This window comes from Onthophagus taurus, chromosome 11 (assembly GCF_036711975.1).
Source record: "Onthophagus taurus isolate NC chromosome 11, IU_Otau_3.0, whole genome shotgun sequence".
Classification (NCBI taxonomy): Eukaryota; Metazoa; Arthropoda; class Insecta; order Coleoptera; family Scarabaeidae; genus Onthophagus; species Onthophagus taurus.
In genome coordinates, this window is record NC_091976.1 from 34436159 (window position 1) to 34460585 (window position 24427).

At 37.3% G+C, this 24427-nt stretch overlaps 1 protein-coding gene across 1 annotated transcript in view; it reads left to right on the forward strand.

Moving 5' to 3' along the window:
- The window catches only part of LOC111416569 (leucine-rich repeat-containing protein 24-like), a 64104-nt gene extending 40052 nt beyond the window's left edge, over positions 1–24052 (forward strand). Inside the window, exon 2 of the mRNA XM_023048627.2 lies at positions 15491–24052. Coding sequence (XP_022904395.2) covers positions 15519–17582 — 2064 coding nt within the window. The 5' untranslated portion in view covers positions 15491–15518 and the 3' untranslated portion in view covers positions 17583–24052. The remainder of the gene's footprint in view (positions 1–15490) is intronic.
- The last annotated feature ends 375 nt before the right edge of the window (positions 24053–24427 follow it).

Consider the following 24427-nt stretch of genomic DNA (forward strand, 5'->3'; position numbering starts at 1 on the left):
AATTCAAATGTGATCTTAGTTTTATGATTACTGATGGAAAGCGCTACATACATACAGGGTTCCATCTTTATTGATTCAGTCCTAACTTTTTCTTTTTTGCTATACACTGTATGTCATTTTCGACTGAAAAAATTTGTTATCCATGCATCTGAAAGCCGACAATGCATGCTAATTATTCAAAAAACGCCAAAGTAACCTTTGCAAAAACAATGATAAATAACAATTGAATAATGTGTCATAATTTAGTGTCCTCTATTGTGTGGCACTATGCAATGTACTTTTTTCTATGTCACCCTGTATATATAGAAATTTTAGTAATTTAAGGTGTCATATAAATTAATTGTGTTGTAAACATAATTTGTTCTTTAATTGATACGGTTAATTAGTTTCTAAATGGAACGAAATCGAATAGATAGAGAATTGTGTAAGGTAATTGGCGGTGCTGTGCTTGAACAGACAAGAGAAGCAAACGTGTACGCTTCCGGACAAAGCTCGACGTTTCTCGTTTCAGTATTACGAACGTGAATGCTGTATCGGTGTTCAATGGCGGATTTGTACCATTGTGTTGTGCGTACAAGCGCTAAGTTTCCAAGTGAAATAACCCGCAATGTTATAAAAGTTATCCCACCACGTTCAATTTTTTTTCTTGACCATGACAAATAGTCTAAAGTCTACTAGAAGATGGCGTTTTTAGATGGATAGCGGTAAATTTTTAATTCCGGAGTTCCGTATAAATCCCCGAAGCGATCCAATAAAATTCACCGGACAAAGTTTTTAAATAGTTATGAGTTACGACGTGGCTCCTAATAAACTGTCTAAATTTTAATGAAGGGGAAGGTCGTCGCCTTCGCCCGAAGTATGGACTGCGACCCTGCCGGCGCGTAACGAGTGCAAAATTAAAGACGTTAAAACGTCTTGCGCCCCGAAATTATGGTCTTATCTTTTATTCATAAAACCCCATAAGGCGCACCACGGTTTCTCTGAAGGAGGCGTTGGCGTCGTCGTCCTGGTCCACAACCGCATCGAGTGGGATACCCTATTAGTACTAAATAACACTTACGCTCCCTTGCGAGAGCTGGTCGAGACGATGTTCACACTGAAGTTTTAGCGATCTACTCTAAGAGGCCACACTAAATTTTAAGACTTCCGCTGTTATTCCTACCACCTGCACCGCTTCTAATAATAGCCACATTGTATACAAAACCACTTTGCGTTCTACAACTTCTTTAATAGATATTATTCTTTGCTAAAATTTGATAAACATCGATGCAATTATGACGTTCCCAGGTGTGCAACTGAACCTAATAACTAACTGTTAGCATTTGTCCGGCGTAATTCAGGTCATTGTGTTATGATTGCTGGTACCGGGAATCCAGGAACGGCGGCAGTACTGTGTTTGGGGAAGCCCCTGTCAATTAATTCAACTGGACGCGTTCGTGTTTAACCTATCGACGTGTGTGCGTCAGTAAACGAAAAGGGGGGCACCTCTCCACCCTGGGCTCCGTGGCCAATTGACCACACACAATGCCCCGTTTGCTCCGTCCGCTTAAGCAGCCTTTGATCGTCCGCCCAACGGCCACCCAGCCATGAAAAAAGGGCACTCAGGTGTGACCGAGTCCTTTAATTAGCTACTGTTGATCTTTGTATTTGAACCGCGGAAAGCGTCGCCAGAGCGAGGTTTGAATTTTTAATTACATAACCGCGAGAGAACTTTTCAAAGTTGTTTAACTTTTTCCTTTTTGCACGAATCGTAAGAGTGTAATTAAGCGAAACATTCGTTTTCGTATTCTCATTTCCCAAGACTTATTGTATTTACTTTCCGGTCATCCTAATATTATAATTATTGATCAAGTTGAGGCTGCAAATTCAAGTTGATGAATTTGAGCTTTCTTTAGCTACTCATATTGAATCGCAAAAACCAACTCATAATATCGCAAATAAATAAAGGATGTCTTCAATTTTTTACATAAAATCTACCTCTACAATTTCTAGTTTATGATTTTCATTTAATAAAGTAGTATATGTTTATAACTCAGTTTCATTTTATACTAAGAAAATATTGTTGACATGAACAAACGTTAGAATCACATATTACTCTACACACTCTGCTTTATGGTGCTTTCATTATATTATGTTACGGTTTCCGGAAAACATCAGGGAATCACGTAGACCGAAGTCGTCGTCGACGAGTGAAACGACAATTGGGATTTAAGTGACAACGAAAAATAGCTGCGAGTATCAAGCTTTGTACCGTTGCAAAACGTCTTCGTCTGCATCAATTTCAATTTCATCGAGTTGTAATTCGCAACATGTTTTCGTCACAATCCAAGTCTTGGTGGTTTCCGTTTCATTTTAGTGATAAATAATGGCTAAAAATTTAAAGAATGTTGTAACGGGGTTAGTATATCACAGCGAAATCGTTCCAATTTGTTGGATGGCGTTTTACTCGGATTTTTCGCGATGTTTCTCTCTCGAATAAAATAACAGCTGCACTTTTATTTTATCCTTTGATGTGGGAGTTCTTTGTCAGCGATATATTTTGTTATTCAACAAATATTTCAACATGAAAATGTTGCTAGCCCAGAAATATCCGGTCCGTCTCGGGACGTAAAAGAATTAATTGGTGCTAAATTTTTACGAGAAAAGATATAAAATAAAGGGGTCGTTTACCATTTATTTACCGCTGTTAATAATAATCAGACCATCGTGCCGTATAGATGCCCTCGTAAACCGGATATGTATTTGTTTTATTGCACGCCTCGGAGCCAAAAATGGATTCATCATAAACTGGGGGTGGTTTTTATTCGTTTCATTTATCTTCCACCCCCTACGCTCAAAGCGACTTTCAAGTTCCTTGGAACCTCGCTAATTAGTTGCCGGGGTAAAAGTTTTTTTCCGTGTCGGTTGCGTCTCGTAGATCACCTCCCGGCAACAACTTCCCTTAATGAAAACGTTTTCTCCGCCATTTTGCCTCTCACGCCACCGGCGCACCACTGCTGAATATTAAAAAGTCCCAGGTCTTTACACTGGATGGAAGGCGTTGCCAAAACCGTAAATCTTGCGGTTTACGACCCCGCGAAAGGAACTGGTCGGTTAAAGCTCGGTTTAATCGTAGCTCTGACGAAGAGAAGAAGCTATTTTAAATCGTTAACAACGAATTTTGACAGACTCGAGAAGGGTTTCAATTAAGCTTACCGAGAAAAGAGGTTTCCGCGAGTATTTCCACAAATTATCATATTCCAACTGGTCTAACTGTTCTCTTTTACATCCCATCATGAATACGAATACAAAATAGCTACATATTTTATGCAGTCATAAAACATCAAAATGTAACAAAAACGGTTCTTTATTAAGATGTTTTATAAATAAATAAGGATCAATTTGAAAAATCAAAAGAGAGCTTCATAGTTCTATTCAAAATTTAAAAGTTCGCGGTGCGGTGTTTCGTATTCATGTGTGCGAGGGTGTTTTACATAAAATTCTTATAACCTTAAACAGCGGGTTCTGTTTAAAAGATCCCGTGAGTTCAATTTAAGTGGAGTGGAAGAGAGAAGGAGAAAGCTTCACTGAACGCCTAACGAACTTTGACTTTGCGCCCCCGCTAAGGTAACGACACCGTTTCTTTTCTCCTTATATTATTTTTTTAAATCAGGGATCCGAGGGGTTTTCCGTCCGTATTTAAAATTAAGAACTGTTAAATTTTTGAACCGGTCGTCCTTTTCGTCGGACCTTCTACAGCTCTCCCAACGATGAATTTTTAAGTACGTCACCTCGGGTGACGCCTCGTAATGGATTCTCCGGTGTCGGCGCGTATATTTTTAGTATGGAACGTTTTAAAGTTTTCCCAGTTAATACAATTACGAGCCCGGCTCATAAACGTCCGCCTCGAACTTTCCCCGTAAAAAGACCCGCCACACGGCGACCCTTTAAATCAAGTATAGAAATTCTCTTTCGGTTTATGCACACCATAAAACTTGTCAACCTCAAGATACTAAAGACCGAATGGCTTTTGTTCCGTCTCTTGACGGTTTTATTAATAAATCCGATATCTACTTTGAAACCGTCATCTTCGTCATCACGATATCTACACAGATTGGCTGGTTAATTGGAAACTTCAATCACGCGAACGGGGGCGATACGAGTCGTCGAGATCCGGCACGGTTTCAATTTATTCGATTCGGTTTCAACCAAGACCCTCAAGCGTCCGGTGTAATTTACTTCTGTATATCAGGTTTGTAGCGTCCGGGAATGACAACGGTACCCGGTTGGCCACGTAGGGGGGTCCCATCCCTTTGTTACGAAGGCCTCACTGATCTCTCGACGGATTTCGGTCGTAATCATGCTATTTTACTCTATCCTGTCGTCACATGTTCTCGTCAGATGGGAATTAAATATCCTGACCGTTTTAGTTATTAAAATCTATTTTATTTACTTTTGTAAATGGATTATGCATTAAACATATTGCATAATAATAACTCTGATAAAACATTTAACCTTTATAATTACTTGAAGCGTGCGAGGAATATACGATCCTCGGAACAAAAGTAGATCACGATAGACGATGGGGCAACATATAAAGGTCATAAATTTCCTTATTCGGTCAAACAAAATTTTGTAAAAACGGCATAACGTCCAGAAGTTAAGAGAGTTAAAAGTCAGAAGTTAGACAATAGTTGACGAAGTGCAAGAAAAAAACGAGGAATGAGCCAGAAGATGACTAAACCCAAATGATTCTAGTTCTAGGTATACAGGGTGATTCACATAAGAACCGACACAGAGCAGGGACATGTAGAGGACAATAAATTAAGATGATTTAACGTAACTTACCTCTATACTAAGTTGTACACCTCGGGAGTTATAGGCCTTCAAAGTTGGCTCTTAAATTTTTAAAAAGTTCAATATCTTCGTAATACATTAAGCTAGAAAAACCAAATTTGGTAAACGTTATGAATAGGGTATAAAGTTATTTGACGACAAGGTTTTCTCCATCTTTTCTCCATCACCTTTCATTCTTGAGTTATGATCGATTTTAACACCAAAAGTACCCAATTTTGACATTTTGAGGATTTTCTCTTTATCACTAGAAAATCATTACATCTAAACAAAATCTGTATGTATGTATGTATGTAGGAAAGCGGAGGGTATGCTACGCACACAGCACCTAGGCCCCAACGGGCCCCTTGTACATCCTCCTACACTGTCTCCGGCTACATCAACCAGCCTAAGGAATTTCCGAAGGCTAGGATACAGCTCAGAGGTGTGTTCCTGATGCCATCTGTGGTCGGCCATTCCTCTCCGAAGTCTCTCATTCTGAGGTCTTGCAGAGTGGGGCATTCACACAAGATGTGTCGGACCGTCTCCTCGCTCTCTTTACAGAGGCGACAGAGAGGACTAACAGCAAGCTTAAGGTTATAAAGATGCTTGTTTACCTTACAGTGACCCGTGACGAGTCCCGTTACAGTTCGTAGAGCGTTTCTACCAAGCCTTACGAAAGACAAGGCTGCCTCTGCTGAAGGATAATGTAATACTTCCTTAGACAGATGGCAACCCTTAACCCTATCCCACCAGTTCATGAACTTTTTGTGGGTAAAATCTTTAATTATCTCAATCTGAGTTGATAAGGACGGTTCAGGCGAACATGGCGCTCGCTTGGCAGTCCTTTTGGCAAGCCTATCAGCGTGCTTGTTACCTGAACAAGTCGAGTGTCCTTTTATCCATTGAAGTATGACACAGTTATGCACTGCGGCCTTCTCCAATGTCAGATGACAACCCATAACAAGTCCTGAGGTAATTGTTATTCTACTCAGGGCTAAAATAGCTTGTCTACTGTCAGTATAAATTGTAAAAGTCTTACCTACCAAGTTGGATCTGACAATAACGTCAGCGGCAAGTTGTATGGCGATTAACTCCGCCTGTATGACGGTGGTACTTATACCTAAAGGTTCAGATACGTGGAGTCGGAGATCGTACGAGAAGACTCCGGCTCCAGCTCCTTCCCGTCTCTTTGAACCATCAGTGTAGATTTTAAGGCTGTTTTTTACCTCTACTTCTGTGGAGCTTGGGTGGGTGAGATATTTCTTCGTAAAAATGTGTTGTAGGGGTGTAAAGTCCGTTACACACTCCAGAATTGGTGAGTAATCCACCATTTCATTCCAGAGATTGGCATTTTTACTATTTCTCTCACCCATTAGAATTCCTGCTGCTCGCAGTCGAGTCATGGTCACCAATGCCACCTCTTGGATGAACAAATGAAGTGGCGTTAGGTTTAACATGTTTTCCATGGCTGCAGTGGGGGTAGTCCGCAGCGCACCTGTAACATACAAACACGCAAGTCTCTGTACTTTATTAAGTGCAGTAGTGGATGTAGACTGTAGGGTCTTTGACCACCATACTACTGCACCATAAGTAAGCATAGGTCAGATTACAGCCGTGTAAATCCAGAGGGCATTTCTGGGTGACAAACCCCATGTCTTACCTATAGCCCTCCGGCATTGACCGAATGCAACGTACGCTTTTTTTATTCTATTATCTAGGTGGGCTCTCCATGTCATTTTATTGTCAAGTGTGATGCCCAGATATTTAACTTCTTTTGACAATACCAATGGAGTATCAGCAAGGGATGGCATTCTGGGATTGCCAACCTTCCTCATCCGTGTGAAAAGAATCAACTCTGTCTTCTTAGGATTCGCAGAGAGTCTTTGTTCGTCACACCAAGTCTCTATCAGTTTGAGAGCTACTTGCATCCTGTCAAACAGCACGTTTATATACTTGCCTTTGACGAGAATGGTTAAATCATCTGCGTAACCAACTGTGATAAAGTTGGGTTCGGCGAGGCGGTTCAAGAGGCTATCCAGGGTGAGGTTCCACAAAAGTGGGGATAGTACACCCCCTTGTGGACAGCCTCGAGTAACTCCTCCTTGAAGACTGACATCGCCAGCCCTAAGCTTAACTATCCTATGTTTAAGAGTGTTCTCAATCCAACCACAAAGAGTCGGTGGAACATTATGCTCTAACAAGGCATCGTTAATACCAGAGAAAGTTGTTTTATCAAAAGCTCCCTCTATATCTACGAAAACCCCCAGGGCGGACTCCTTTAGGTCCAGCGCCCCACCAACAAAGCTGGTCACTGAGTGAAGAGCCGTTAGTGTGGACTTGCCCTGAGTGTAAGCGTGTTGATTAGGATTTACTGGTTTAGTTGGAAGACAGAAATCTCTAATATAGCGATCACACAGTCTCTCCAGAGTTTTCAAAAGAAAGGAGGAGAGACTGATTGGTCTAAACGATTTCGGTGTGAAATAATCAAGCTTACCCGGTTTTGGTATGAAGTTCACTGTGACCTCACGCCATCGACTGGGTATATAGCGCAGCGCCAGGCATGCTTGGAAGATTTCCACCAGGTGAGGTACTAAATCCTCCAGACCCCATTGTAAAAGGGCTGGTATAATACCATCTGGTCCTGGTGTCTTGAACGGCGAGAAACTGTTGATGGCCCACCGTATTTTATCCTCCCTGCAGATCTCTTCGGCTGAAATCCAATCATCTGCAGTAGGTTCATGGTTGGTGTCCTGTTGTATTTGTACGGAACTTCCGGAACCTGAAAAATGCACCTCCATTAATAAATGAAGACTCTCCAAAAGGTTGTCGGTATAAGAACCGTCAGCCTTTTTTAGTAAGCCAATTCGTCGTTCAGGGTCTGAAGCCAGAACCCGATTTAACCGAGAAACAAAATCTGTTTATCAATAATATCTTCTTAGTTCATAATAAACAATTTATTCCTAAAAAACTTTTCGTCATCACCTTTCATTCTTGAGTTATGATTTATGATCGATTTTAAAACCAAAAGTACTTAATTTTGACATTTTGGGGATTTTCTCTTTATCACTAGAAAATTATTATGCTTAATCTAAATTTGTTTATGGATGATGTCTTTTTAGCTCATAATAAGCAGTTTATTCCTCAAATTACGTACAATTTCACAGCCGACTATTGAATTTTCGATGATTTTAAGTAGCATTAACAAGATACGCGTCTTTAGTTTTTTGAGTCTTTTATGAAAACGACAATGTTTTTTAAAAAATAGTAAGAGTAAAAAAAGTTTTAGAATTAAATTCCACATGAAATGAGGTAATAATGTATTAAATCCACAAAAAGGTTAAAAAAATCTGCCAAAATTTAGGGAACCATCACCCTTAATAAACCCTTTGAAATACCCTCGGTACACTCATAACGTCTACCAAATTTGGTTTTTCAAGCTTTATGCATTACGAAGATATTCAATGTTTTAAAAATTTAAGACCCAACTTTGAAGGCCTATAACTCCTCAGGGGTACAACTTGGTTTAGAGATAAGTTGCGTTAAATCATCTTAATTTATTGTCCTCTACATGTCCCTGCTCTGTGTCGGTTCTTATGTGAATCACCCTATAGTGTTAGTTCTAATCTTACACTTGCACTGTCACTAGAACTAACACTAGACCTAGAGCTTAAAAATAGAACAAGAAAAAATTCACTCTCCAAAAAGAATCTTTTTGTATATTTTTTTGATTCATAACAAGTTTTTTTAAAATACCTAACTTTATAAAGATCACAACGGGATTACGTAATTTCTGTAACATTTTCACCGAAGTGAAAAGTTAACTTGTTCCAAATAAGGCATTAACGGGACAATACCCGATTATAAAAATTACAAGAGTCCCTTTGTCCCATAAATATCATTACGCTAGTGCGACGCGTCCGTCGCCCTTCGAGCAAAAGTTTCGAGGTGACTTCAACTGGAAACTCTGGTGTCAGGGAGAATTTTAAACAAGTCTTTTCGAGTCGACCCGGCTTGTTGCCTTATTATGGCCAACTTTGTAACTCCGTTAATAAATTTTCGTCCATGGCTCCACCATGAATTCGACATTTTCTTTCATTCTCAAAATTTTGTTGTTTCCAACGAATTGAGTTATAATAGATCCATATTATACCGAGTGGAAATTTCTTCTTTTTTACTACCGAAAGATATCTAATAAGAAAAGTCGCCGAGATGGTAATAATTTATTTTGTCGTCGCGTCCGGTTCATAACTCACTTTACGACCGATATTAAGTGCGACCACAACAACTTAAGATACAGGAAATTATGCTCGGCCGCGTTTCGCGAGCTTGAAAATCGATAAAAACGAGAAGTTTTTGGTTATCCAGGCCACTTCCATCGCGGCCGCAGAGTTGTATATTATCGCGCAACTGCCTTGTTTTTATGGTTCGCAGAAAGACCCGGAGGGTGAGTGGAAACCCGTAAAAAATCTCCGACGCAGTTTATAATCCTGGTCGAACCGTAACTCTACCTCTCTTTATGTCTTACTTTATGTGACGTGGAAACGAATCTAATACCGATTCGAAATCATCCTTTTAAACACCCATCAACATTTTAAACCATCCTCGTTCAATATGATTCTCATTCTTGTTGAGAATATCGTTTTGAACACAAACATTTAAATTACGTTTACCATTGTCAATATCGTAGGAACATAATTGTCATACAGGTTTACATTTGCAAGCGATTGTTATCGCTGTTATCCTAAGGTAATTTGCAATCTATTACTTACTGGGGAAATGTCCACTGTTGGTATATATGGTAATTGCGAGGCGTGCGCCGACCTCAAATTCTGGATTATTTGGTTATTGTCCCGATCCTACCGAATTCAGTTAAGAATAATAATAATTAGAAACTGGTATGGAATTCGTAAAATCTCAACTCAACTTTACGCCGAAGTCGTTTCCCGGGAAATAATTCTCAGTAATTGTTTGAAAGTCGAAAACATTCCTTCATTAATTTCCCCCTTCCCAATCCCCTTCGTTCCTCCGAGAATCCCGAAGGATAAACCCCTTGCAGAATCGAGATATTTAATTTAATTTTTATTGTTTATTCGCTTTTCCGTCTGTTTGCTTTCCGAGCTAAAAATCTTTCAGTTCGAGAGGGAGTTTATCGATTTCCGGCAAGAATTAGACGATACCTGAGTCTTTTCGACGTCATTTCGTTTAATGGTGGTTCGATGCTCTCAAGACGTAACAGCAGCGCACCGTTTTTCCCGTACCGAGTTTTCCTTTCAAATCGACCAAACTTCCACTATTCAAATGTTTAGCTCAGATCCTCGAAGACATTCCGTTCCGCTCGGGTAGAGTCCTTTTTATTGCGGCGCACTGACCAGAAAATACCCTTAGGTCTTAATACTTTTCTTTTTTCGGGAAATTCGGAATGAAAGAGTTACTTGCTCCAACAGAACATTTCTTTGGTTTTCACTCATTCTTAATGCGTTAAAAGATTTCCACAAGTCAGATTTTTTACTATAAGTTCGTAATCTTTCTCGGATGATGTCATTAGAAAAAAAACGAAAACTAGCAACTTTCGTGTCTTGCCGTGCCACTACGACGGATTTTCCCAGAAAGTTTTATTTAAAATTGTTAATTTCGGTTAACGAGAGGATGGTGAGTGTCACGTTGTCCGAGCATACAACAAGTTCAAGTCTAGACACCATTAACTTGTCATCAACGAGAAAACGCGAGAGCACGTGATGCAAGTTGTCTGTGTTTCACGCTAACACGTTGTCGTCACGTTGACTAATTAGGCGAACTTTGGCTAATTGCCGATAAATATTTAACTCGACCTCTGTTAACATTGCCGTGACGAAGCCACTGTTTCAACATTCTATTAGCGTAACGTCGAGAAAAACGAAGAAATCCGGGGGCATCAATCTTTTGCCGACGTATAAAACCTTTTTATCCGAGCCGTTCTCCGAAACGCGTCTTTGATAGCACCCGGCCATTTCGGTACATCTGCACCTCGTGCTTTACGAGCAAGAAGTGGCGGCGCGTAAAAATGTAATACGGGGACGGAAACAAATGCGGCCTCGAGGGTGGCATTTTTTTTTGATATATCGCCTTTTCCGCCAGATGAAGCACCCCTCTTGAAAAAGACAAATGTCTCGATGTCGATCGGTGATAAATGGGGTATTGATAATAAACGCTACGTTGCGCCTATTTTTGCTTAATTAAATTCCTTTAATTGTCCGGGAGGGACTCTTTAAGTAGGATATAGTACACCTATTAAGTCGAAAGAAAACGGTTCCGAGATTAAGGTATATATCTTTTCTTTTTTGGTGTGGGCCTTAATTTCCTGCCGGGTTAGTTCGCGTGTTAATTAAAGTGGAGCTCGCTCAGTGATCATTGCGGTACTCGGATATGCACTCCGACGCACCCATTACAACAACAGACGTAGGGCTAAAACTCGCCCGAGGCATCAAAGTCCCGTTCAACTGTCCTTAATATGCCAGGTGCAATAAGGAGCTAGCAACAGCAGTGAACTAGAAGCACAACTTCGACTACCGCAGATGTTAAGGAGCAAAACTGATGGCGAAGCTATTGATCCCGGATTGCGCAATTTCGCCCAAGGGAGATTATCCCGAGGACGGTTTTTCTTCTTTCTCTTTTGCGGCCTTCTCCGCGGTTCGTATAAATCTCTAAGCTGAGCGCGTGGGCCACATTGTTTAAAGTAGAAAGGGCTGTACCAGGTTCCCCGATAAGACCCCTCTCGAAATAAAACGCACCGAGTACATAAACATATTTCAGAGATATATTGCTGCCCTGCGGCACTTCGCTGGAGACCGCACCACACCGCCGCGCCTCGATGCATTATTGTCAACGTTTTTGGTTTGTTTTTCGTAGGAAATGCCGCGGGGTTTGTCCCCCGAGCCGAGACGAATATCGGAAACCCAGCGCAGCAATTTGAAGATAAGGAAAATTCGCAAAATATATTCTATTTTGTAAACTTATTGTCTCGGGGAACCCTTTCTTATCCCAAAAGTTTGTTAAAAGCTAGGGGAGAGTTATAATCGCCAGATTGCGTTCGGAAATCTTTCTTAAATTAACGAATAATTAATTTTGAATTCTTGACTAATTAACTTCTTAACTGCCTAAACTCCTTGTTAATAATCTTACACATTTTTTTGTTATTAATTCACTTAAAAAATCCTAATTGCTATTATTAATAATCCGAGATGGCGAAAAGATGATTCATAAAAAGCGATGAAAATGAAAAAAAATTTAAATTTTTTGGAAATTTCAATCAGGAATTCTTGTGTCAGCGGTTTTATATTACACAATAAGGATTAAAAAGCATAGAACAATCTAAAACAACTCAATTAAATATTATTTAATGACTTACAACAAAAATCTGTACAAGTTGAAGAAGCTACTGAAATAAATGTACAAATGTGCATATACACTCAGCAGCAGAAGTCTGCGTACAACGAACGTAGTATGCTGTAAGCGGTAAAAAAATAGTGATAATCTAATGCGATAAACTTCAACTCATATTTTTTCTGTATTATCTAATTTATTAACAAACTATAAATCAATAAAATATAAACATTACTTAATAAAAAAAATTTTAACTAAAAATACTTCAAATAATGCCTATGCAAAAATCTGCGTACAGATCAAGGCGACTTCTATAAAAAATATATTAGTAGGAGGTCGGATAACCCTTACGTTTAATGACCTCCCTTAAACGTTTCGGCATGGATTGTACTAATTTCTTCGTGTCTTCCCTAGTGATTTTTGCCCATTCGTCAATCATAACACTTTTTAGCACTTCCTTCGATGTTATATTATGTTGACGAATCCTGCGTTCCAATAAATCCCACGAGTCTTCAATCGGATTTAAGTCCGGTGACTGTGGGGTTGTTTTCAATTGTTTTGGGGTGTTATATAGCAGCCAAAGTTTGGTATTGTGGGCACAATGTTTAGGGTCGTTGTTTTGTTGAAAAATGTATTCGGACCCCAAACCCAAGTTGTCGGTGCTTGGCTTCAAATTTTCCGTTAAAATGTCTATATATAGTTTATAGTCCATTGTGGATGTTATAAATGCCAATTTTCCTACTCCTTTGGCGCACATACATCCCCAAACCATCACTCCACCACCTCCATGTTTTACAGCAGCTTTTAAGTTTTGAGGATCAAGAGCAGTACCGGGTTTTCTCCACACAAGTTGTTTTCCTTTAATACCGAAGATGCAAAATCTACTCTCATCTGTAACCAGAACTCTATAGGCTTATTTAGGTGTTCTTTAGCAAAGGCGATCCGCTTCTTTCGATTGACATCTGATACAAATGGTTTTTTTCGTGCAACGTGACTGGTAGTTGGCCTTTCATAATATTCTTCTCACTGTATCTTTGCTGATTGTCTTATGAAACTGCTGTTGTACATTTTCTGCTATTTTTGTTGCTGTCAGCCTAGGTTCTTTTCGTACCTGCTGCACAATGCTTCGCTCCTCTCGGTATGTTAGAAGGGATGGTCAACCCGTTCGCGGTCGTAAGACGTAGTCTCCAGTGTTTTTGTAGTTATTAATGACTCTCTGAATAGAGGTATGTGATCTGTCTACAGTTGCTCCTATTTCTCGTAGAGTTTTTCCCTCTTTCCATAGCTTTACAATAATCTTTTTTTCTCCAACTTCAATTTCTTTTCCTTTCGTCGCTATTCTAACTTTTAGCTTCCAATTCTTTACTAATGCAATTGAAATCAACTATTTTGTTGTTAAAACCGGAAACACCTATTTTTACACTAGTCGCTTTGCTCTGTACGTAGATTTTTCCATAGCCATTATTTGAAGTATTTTTAGATTACATTTTTTTTATTAAGTAATGTTAATATTTTATTGATTTATATTTTGTTAATAAATTTATATATTGTTAACATGCAGAAAAAATATGAGTTGAAGTTTATCGCATTAGATTATCACTATTTTTTTACCGCTTAAAGCATTCTACGTTCGTTGTACGCAGACTTCTGCTGCTGAATGTATGTTTATAAATGAGCAAAGTGATGTAACCATATTATTCCATGATATTAGTTTATTTACATAATTTAGTTTATTTAGTTATAGTTTACCTTAGAATAAGTTATTGTACTGATATAATAATACTGATCGAATAGTTATTGTATTATTTGTTAGTTTAGTTTATTTATTAATTTATTACTTAGTTTATACACTTTAAATCGCAACTTATGTTTTACTATTATAAGTTTAAAGAGAAAGGTGAAACTTGTGATTTTTAGAAAATTAGGATGGTCAGATTATTCCATATTTTTTTAGTTTTTTAAAACTATTATTACATTAAAGGTTGGGTTCACTGATTCAACAAAATCTGTCCGATATCACAATAACTGAAATTTAAGGTTTTTCTAGTGAAAATAGCAGCTGTTCTGAATTGTTTTAATTGTTGTAAGTACTAATTGATTAGAAAGTTACTAAGTGATTAAATAAACATTTTAAGTACCTAGAACAACAAGAACAATTTAGAGCAACAAAAAATATGTGATTTTGCAAAATTAATATCCATGTTAAACGTAAAACACATCTAGAACAATTTGAATCGACAAAGATTGAGTTATTTTAGATTGTTCTATATTTTTTAATTCTTATTGTGTAATATAAAACCGCTGACACAAGAATTACTGACTGAAACTTCGAAAAATTTTAATTTTCAAAGAGTAAAGTGCCCTTTAGAGAGTTGTTCTAGTGAAAATAATAGCTGTTCCAGATTGCGTTAGCTATAATAAGTATATATTTGTAATATGGAATTGGTAATAGAAAAACTATGGTCACATCAATCAACTAGACATTTCGGCAGCCAAACCTATTTTTAGTTATAACTTCGTAATGCTGTACCCCATAATTTTGATTTTCTAGAACAATAACTAGAACAACTACAACAACCCAGAACAACAAAGAAAATTTGATTTTTCCAAAAATGGGGGGCTAGCCAAAAAACCCGTTTTTTCGGTTTTCTCGCGGAGTTATTATTTTTTCGATTTGCCGCTTTGGAACAATGTAGAACAACTCTAGAACAATCTAGAACAACAATAAAAAATGTAAAAATCAAAAAATGGGGGGCTAACTTCCCGTACTCAATATGAGCCCAAACTCGACATATCTAGCTAGTATAATAATCAAGATGGTCGAAAACAAAACACTAATAAATACACGTCATCTATGCTTTTAAAAGTGATTTTTGTGGTGTATTGATGTGCCATAAGCTATATGATATAATAGCGTTTCCCAAAATTATGTTTGGTTTTTGAGGAATAAATTTTCAAAGTTGTAGTTTCTTAGACGTTACAAATTTTATTTTTAAAAACAATCAATAATTCAAATCACGATCAACTGTATTATTACGTACGAACGTCACTTTTCCAATAACTTTCGAGTTGACCCGACAAATCCAGCCTCGTTCGTTGTTGAGAGAGCCTTTCCAAAAAGGGCCCAGATTCCTACTCGGTATTAAGACCTGTTTTATCGAACGAACCGGACCGGAATGTTAACCATCCAGTCGATACATGCTCGTCCCGTTCGGATCGGTTTATTAAGCAGTCACCGCACGGACGAGCACCACACTCTCCTTCTATCGAGATGCACTATCGAGCGCTAACTGTCCATCTTTCGTTTCTGTTTCAGGAAATTCCCGGTGTGATATGATTCAACGATGGATGAACGAAATGGCAAGAAGGTGTTGATGTTCGAAATACTGTTCGCGCTAATCTGGGCTTTGGACGTGGCGCGAGCGTGTCCGAGCATGTGTACGTGTCGATGGAAGAATGGCAAGCAAACCGTTGAGTGCGGTGAAAGAAACTTGGTCGAGATACCGGAAGGTATGGATGCGAGTACGCAAGTTTTGGAGTTTACCAATAATAGGTTAAAATCGTTACAAAAAGAATTGTTTTTTAAAATGAATTTAATTCACCTTCAAAAACTGTATATATCCCATAATCATATATCGAGAATCGACGAGAATGCATTTAAAGGTTTAACAAATTTAATCGAGTTGGATTTATCCGGAAACTTATTAGATGTAATCCCAACGGTTAGTTTTATTGATTGTCCGTCTTTAATGAGATTAATATTAAGTTTTAATCCAATTTCGTACGTTAAAAGATATTCGTTTAATCACTTAACATCTCTAAACACGGTCGAGTTAAGTAGTTGTCAAATCGAAGACATCGAAGAAAATGCTTTCGAAGGATTACCCAAAATCGAGTGGTTAAAATTAGATCATAATAAAATTCGGTTTATAACCGATAAAAGAATACTTCCGAAAACTTTAAGAGGAATCGAATTACAAGGAAATCCATGGTTTTGTGATTGCAATTTATTAGAGTTTCATTCTTGGATAGTTGACTTTAAAATACCAAGCGCGGAAGAACCGCTTTGTTATAAACCATCAAAATATTCGGGAAAGTCGGTTCGAAGTTTAGTACAAAATGATTTGGCGTGTTTACCCGAAATAGGACCAACTAGCTTCTTCTTAGAAGTGGATGAAGGGAAAAATATCTCGTTATTATGCCAAATAAAATCAATTCCCGACGCTGAGGTTTCGTGGTGGTTTCGAGGTCGCGTTTTACAAAACGATTCGATGGTAACTCCGACGACTCGATTAATTTATTTCATAGAAGAAGGAGACGTAACTGAAAGAACAAGCGAATTATTAATATTTAACACAAATTCAGAAGATAACGGCACTTATATTTGCAGTGCTGAGAATCCAGCGGGAAAAGTTCAAACTAACTTTACAGTTAAAATAATATTAAAAGAAGAACCTTCCGTTGAAATTATCATAATTCCTTTTAATTACTTAGTTGTGGTCGCGACAGGTGCGGGTATTTTAATACTTTTACTCTTTATTACAATGATTATATGCGCGACAAAATGTAAAAATAGAAAATTAAAGAAAAATGAAGAGATGAAACAAAAAAAGGATCAAGAACAAACACACCACGAGGTCGGGATTAAGATAGATGAGAACAAAGAGGTGCAGAATAATGGTCAGGAGGTATTGTTTTATGCCGCGCATTCGAGCGATGACCTCCTTCTAAATATGTCCCCAATTTCGATGAACCAAGTCCAGTTAGAACAGAACCCAGACTTGATTAACGACGCAGAACGTCGACAGGGCGACGGTGAAGATTTGCACGTGACCACGAACTTACACGAACACCCAAACTTCGTTAGGCGAAAACTACCGACCATCCACAGTTGGGACGTTGGTTGTTCCTTGATAGATATGGACGGGTTCCCGCTTGATTACGGTCTCCCAAAACCACCGCCAGCGAACAATTGTTACCGTACATTGCCCTATAACAGAGCGAAGAGACAACCCGCGGGAATTACCACCAGCGGTAGATTCTCCCGGGAAGCGGAATTTTTACAGCACACAATTCATCCATCGTACGAACATTATTGTTCCAACGTTAGATACACAGCCGATGGTTATCCAGTTAGAACGTTGGAAATCGTCGCTTCACCACCCGAAGAATATAAAAATGACGATGCACCAAACTCACTACCATGTTGCGTTCCTAACAACGTAGTCGGAATTCTTCCATGGCCCCAATACGTCTCAGCAAACATTCATAAACGATGTGTAAGTGCACAAACTGACGGAGAACCCGGCGCCTCCGCCATAATCATCCCAAACGATCAAGTTAATGATGGAGGAGTTACCGAAAGTCCGGACGAAGGATATGGTGATGAACCAACCGTTGTTATTTAAAACAACGTTTAAAATGGTATAATAAGGTTTACAGGGTATTTTGATTACTCTGTTAAAAATGTCGAAAATTGTAATAATCGAAATAATGATTTCGAGAAGTATTTTTGAACGTAAACAAAAACCTGATTGATGCACTTCTTTCGCACCATTAAAAGTGCAGTTCAATCGTGCGCACCCCCTTTAATGAAAGCAATTCATCATTATCACCGCGGTGGCTGCGAAGTATCCGCTCTGTTAAACCGTCGTCGACGGCGAGATTCTTTTGTGTTTAGATAACTGGGTCAGAGCCAGATCAATACGCAACCGCGTTGAGGCGACAATCGCGGCTGCGGCTGCATTATTCACGGACGCAGAGATTGATTCGTTGCAATATTAAGTACCTGGGTTTGAAACCCTTAGACGCGGTAATGAACTGAAACTTATAACTCGTTGTTGATCGTGTTACCGAAACCTAGTCTTATGATTAATATTGACCTGACCAATAAGGAAACTTAGGTTAGGTTGTACTCTATCGGATGTGTACTCATTAAAACTGTATCGTTATCGCTCCAATCGAAATGTAAATACTATGAACGATTTTTTTTAATCTAAGATTTCTTGTAAATATTGAGTGATGAAATTAAAACCTTTGCATAATCATGTACAAAGTAAATTTATTATAGTGCATTTTTTTTGTTAAATCTTAGGCAATATTAAATAGTAGAAAATTATAATAAGCATGATCATCTTATAAATGGTATGTTAGGTTTGTATTGAAAGAATAAATAAAAATTTGCGAATTTTACTTGCAACGGAAATGTCAGGGTTTTGTCTCGGCGATTTCGATGAAACTTGGCAAAGAATTAGTTTGGTCCAAATTAAGGTTGACGTATTCTTTTATACGTTCGGGAAAAACTCTTGGGTCGTGTTATAATGGATGAAATTATATCTTCATTTATATCTCAAATAAAGTGGTTAATATTTAATTACTCTATTGATTTTTACTCTGCTTCAGGCTAAAAAAAAAATTATTCATCCGTATGAGTCATAACGGAAATAACTTTGTCATAGTTACAGACTCGTTGAGTGCTGTTGAATCACTACAAGCAATGTGTCCAAATGAACCGATGGTACGGATGGTTGGAATAACCGTACTCAAAAACCTTAATGTAATACACAATCTTGCAATGCGGTACATACTTAGAGCTTTTCCCACTAGTCCGGTTAATAGTTTGTGTTATGAATCTGGTATTGCCCCTCTTCACCATCGGCGTTATTGGCAAATTCTTAATTATTTTGTAAAAAAACGCATGCAACCTAAGTACCCAATCTCTATATTGTTTTCCCAACAACCACCTGTGTACAGATCAACAGCCACAAAACCGGCAGTAGTGAGGACCAAAGAACTGCTAGGAACTTTAGACTTTCTTTATGCTGCCAATTTACTCCTTGGCAGTTAAATAAACCCGTTTTCAAATTAAATCTTACATGTTATGCTAAAGAGAGTGCACCACGGGAATTATTTAGAGCTGAATTTAGAAATATAATCAATGCCTATGATGATGCTGTTTTTATATATACTGATGGTTCCAAAAAGGAGGGTGGGGTTGGTTGTGCGTTTGTGGTTGGAGATTATTCATGGAGCTTACAGAGTTTTGCGTCTATCTTCTTTGCGGAGTTGTATGCCATCTTCCAGGCTGTGTTATAATAATAATAATAAACTTTATTTCCATTTCCAAAACAAGTATACAGTGCTAGCGTAAAGTAACCCCCCCCCCCCTGTTTAACTTCCGAACAAATTGAGATATCACTATGAACAAAAAAACGTCAGTTTCTATATTTTATCAGCACAAATATTTTCTTATGGAAAATTTTGCCATCACTTTTAGTTTTTCCGGAAAATAGATCAACTTTGTTTTTTTAAATGGAACACCCAGTATATTATGGTATCTTTCGAAAGATGAAAACAATACGAATCCAACGGTACCTCACAATCAAATATCGGTTTATTAGTTTTTCGCATAAAAATTAAACAAAATGCGGAATTTTTCCGGAAAAACCAACGTATCTTCGTCGACTACCTGTCGTAATGCAATCGGCCAGGTAAATGGTGGACGGTAGGTTTACGGTCGGTATACGCTCGAGCTAAGACGGATTTAAAATTGCAAGTTCAATTACTTATTTTTTTTAGAAATGAAATAAAAGTTGATTGGAAGTATATTAAATTTATGAATTAATCATATTTTATAAAAAAATATTTATAAAGAAAAAAAGTCAATATAAGAAATGAAATTTTCTTATTAAAGATTTTGCTAGTATAGGGAACGGTTGAAAAATTTGCTTAGTGTTGTTATTGAATAATAAAAGAATTTTTTATTTATTAAGAATCAACTATTAAGTAAATTGTTCGATATGATTACGTTGAACTTCTAGGCAGTGGTACCATCTTTGTAGTGTTTCCTCTCTCACACGGCTTAACATGTGATCAATATTTTGGCAGACGTCAATAATTTTTTGTTTTAAATCCTCAATACTACCCAACGGAATTTCATATACCTTGGATTTTAGATAACCCCATAAAAAGAAATCTAAAGGTGTCAGATCTGGTGATCTTGTTGTCCATTAAAATTTTTATCAAAATAATTTCGTACCATTGGCGCATAATGTGGAGGTGCTCCGTCTTGATGAAACACTAGTTCCATTTCAAAATCGTCAGAATTCTGTTGTACAATTTGCAAAAGTCTTGAAAAAAAAACATTTACTTTCTAATGAAATTGAGTGATAACGTCACGATATTCATGTGGATTAACATCACGGCGATGCAATTTTTCACCCAAAAGAAAGTACATTCATCACTGAAACAAATATGTTTCAAGTATAATCGATTTCGTTCAACCATATTTGTCATTAGCTCACAAAATTCTGTTCTTCTATATCAGGGTCATCTTCTGTTAATTCATGAAGCATTTTTATTTAAAATGGGTGATATTTATTCATCTTTAAGTATTTCCACGTCGTCCAACAACGACGCGGAAATATTTAACACATCACACGTTGATGCGATAGCAGCAGACGACATCATGGGCACATTAAATACTTCTGTTAATATCTGACGACCAGTTCTTTTGCGGTCTTCGACGCTTCCAGTTTCCAAAAACTTATTCACAAGCTCTCTTAAATATTTTCGACTAATTGGATGTTCAGGAAATCGTTCCTTAAATTGTCGCTCTGTTTCATGTAGATTTCTGTCAGCACGAGCGAATATTAAAATTGCTTCGATATTGTGCTCTAAACTCCTTCTAGCCATTTTGATCTCGCCTTTCTTTGGTTATACTTGGTCGGGTAGAATTCAAAGATAGAAATGAAGGAAAATATTTGCATGCTGCCTTAAATACAAAATTTCAAAGTACCTACAAACTTTAAAATTGTTGTTGTGACCATTTTTTCTTAGAAGTTTTAAAAAGAACTTTCTTTTTATCCTTTTCTTGTATTGATTGTTTCATAAAAACATTCTAAAAGAATTGCTGATTTTAACCCTGCTTAATCCGAGCGTAGACCGACCTTTAACTGACCGTCCACCATTTATCTGGCCCATTGTATCTCGACAGGTAGTCAACGAAGATACGTTGGTTTTTCCGGCGAAATTCCGCATTTTGTTTAATTTTTATGTAAAAAACTAATAAACCGATATTTGATTGTGAGGTATCGTTGAATTCGTATTGTTTTATTCTTTCGAAAGATACCAGAATATACTGGGTGTTCCATTTAAAAAAACAAAGCTGTTCCATTTTTCGGAAAAACTAAAAGTGATACCAAAATTTTCCATAAGAAAATATTTGTGCTGATAAAATATAGAAACTGACGTTTTTTTGTTCATATTGATATCTCAATCTGTTCAGAAGTTAAACAGGGGGGGGGTTACTTTACGCTAGCACTGTATATATATATATATATATATATATATATATATATATACAAACAAACAGTAAAAAACCAAAACGATATACATAGAAATGAAAATTGGAAAATTATTACTCCCAGTTTCCCTTGGTTGTATCCATCAGGACGTTGCTTGGTCCTTTCGTCGTCTTTCGCAGTTTTTTTACACATTTGCATGATCTGTACCTGGAATTTCATATAACTCCCAATATATGAATGCAGTAACCATAGTTATGAAACTACTATGTACTTGCACTGTGCCACATAAAATGCAACATAGCTTAATAGTGCAGAAGATATTGGGTAGTGTTGCAAAGGAAAAGTTTTGCTTGCAAAAACGAATGTTTCGCACGGCTAAACCGGAATGATTCTAGTTCTAGCTCTTGTGTTAGTTCTAGTGATAGTGGTAGTGTAAAACTAGAACTAACACTAGACCTACAGCCAGAAAAATTCAGACATGTTGCATTTTATGTGGGACAAAGTAAGTAGGTACGCCCTGGTTTTTATGGAAATAGATCGTAGTATATTGCATTTTAAATGAAATTCATTGTGTATATGATCTCCATCACACTGCCTCGGTCGCAAACGACCTCGGCTACTATTTTTCTCTCTCAGCGAAGATAAAGCTATGTTGCTTCGGCATACAATATATGCTGGCGTGGTACATATGGTCTCAGCTACACTGCTTCGGCCGCAAGCCACCTCGGCTACTATATTTGTCGCCCATCAAAAATAAAGTTCGTTGCCTCGGTAAACATTTGTATAAGTATACAGGGTGATTCGGGAGGAAATGGAAAGATTTTAAGGACATGTCTAGGAAGCTAAAATAAGCAAAATAAGCCCATATGTTCAAATCCGATTTTCATTTGTTTGAGATATTTTGAACAATAATAATTTCAAAATTTATCAAATTAAAGCAAAATTTATTACTAAACTAACAAACCAAAAAAACAAGTAGCATTAATTCACATTAAATTTTCGAAAACTCCACCATCCACTTCGATACACTTATTTGCGCGTTTATAAATGGACCTGGTAGCCAGTTTCAGTGAACGATGATTCGCTCTAATGAACGCCGCAGCATTAAGAATACGATCTAGTAGCGCATCCCTTGTGTCCACTTTCCTAGCATAAACTAAGGACTTCATCCATCCCCAAAGACAAAAATCTAGGGGAGTGAGGTCCGGTGATCTCGGTGGCCAAGGGTGCGGGCCTCCTCTGCCAATCCAGCGATCTCCGAAATGCGTATTTAGAAAATTCCTCACATTATTTGAATAATGAGGGGGTGCTCCATCATGTTGGAAGATCATACGTTGTCGAATGTTCAAAGGTACATCGTCCAATATTTTCTCTAAATGGTCTTCCAAAAAATGTAAATAACCTTCCCCAGTAAGACGGCCATCCAACACAAAAGGACCAAACAACTGATTATTTAGAATGCCGCACCACACATTAATACTAAACCGATGTTGGAAATTGTGTTCTTGCGTGGCATGGCGATTTTCGTCCAACCATCGATGATTATTATGGTAATTGTTAATTCCATCTCGAGTAAATTGAGCTTCATCAGAAAATAATATGCATTTAAGTAATCTTCTGTTTTCACGAATCCATTGACAAAATTGTAGTCTTAATGGATAATCGCCTTCTTGGAGATTTTGTACTTTCTGCAAATGAAAAGCGTTTAAGCCTTGCCTCTTTAATGTTTTCCAAACCATTGTTTGTGGAATTTCAAATTGTATTGCCATGCGCCTTGTACTTATCCCTGGATTATTTTCTACAACATCCAGAATATTTTCTTCATGTTCCAAACTAAGCCCTTGCTGTTTTTCGGAAACAATGCTTGCACTTGGGAACATTCCACTTTCGCCAGCACGTGTAAAAACAGTTTGAAACACTTGCCTATTAGGAATTCTTCGATTCGGAAAACGACGTCGATACTCTTCTACTGAACGAACAGTATTACCATTACAAAAACCATAAACAAACACCATATCTGCATATTCTCTATGACTGAAAATGTGAGGCATTTTTATTATTTCGTAACAATTACAACTATCACTTTAATTAACATTTTGTTTCAAATTGTCATATAGGATAACGTTGTCAAACATAACTTGATTAACTTTTTAAAAAGAAAAACCTAATTATCTCGGAAACAAATGAAAATCGGATTTGAACATATAGGCTTATTTTGCTTATTTTAGCTTCCTAGACATGTCCTTAAAATCTTTCCATTTCCTCCCGAATCACCCTGTATATGATCTTCATTGCGAATTTTTCAAGAAAAACCACCTTAGTGCAAAAATATACTTTGGAAAACTTTTCAAAACACCAAAATACCTCAACCTTAATTTGGGTAATTTCCACCATTAATAAATTGATCATGATAATAAATATATATTAGGAAACTCTGTAGATATTTTCTTTTAAATTTAGTAGTAAATTACAATTTATTAGAATTTGTGTTACCTTATAATTAGTAAATTTTTTAAATCCGATTTATACATTCACAAGCGCATAACAATAAATAAAAATTTGTAGAAATCCAATATATTCGTATGAATCAGTAGATATTAGAATATTTTTAGATAAAAATAAATAAAATCCCCCAAAAACGCACATGTGGTGAAACTTTTATATAAAAATAAAATCAATCACAACACATATAAAGCGGTATATTTTATTCGACCCTTTATTATATTTTAGAAGGTAAGTAAACTGTGCTTATTTTTTATATAATTCAAGTTTAAAATAAAAATAAAAGTTTTTGTTTCGTACGGCCATTAAATTTGTTTTAATGGGTATTTCCATGAATTTTAATTATTTATTTGATTTATTATTTTGTTTGCTGTGCTTTGAATTATTTGTTGTTTGGTAGCAGTAAATTCATGCTGTTTTAATGTGGTCCTGCGATAAAACTCGTT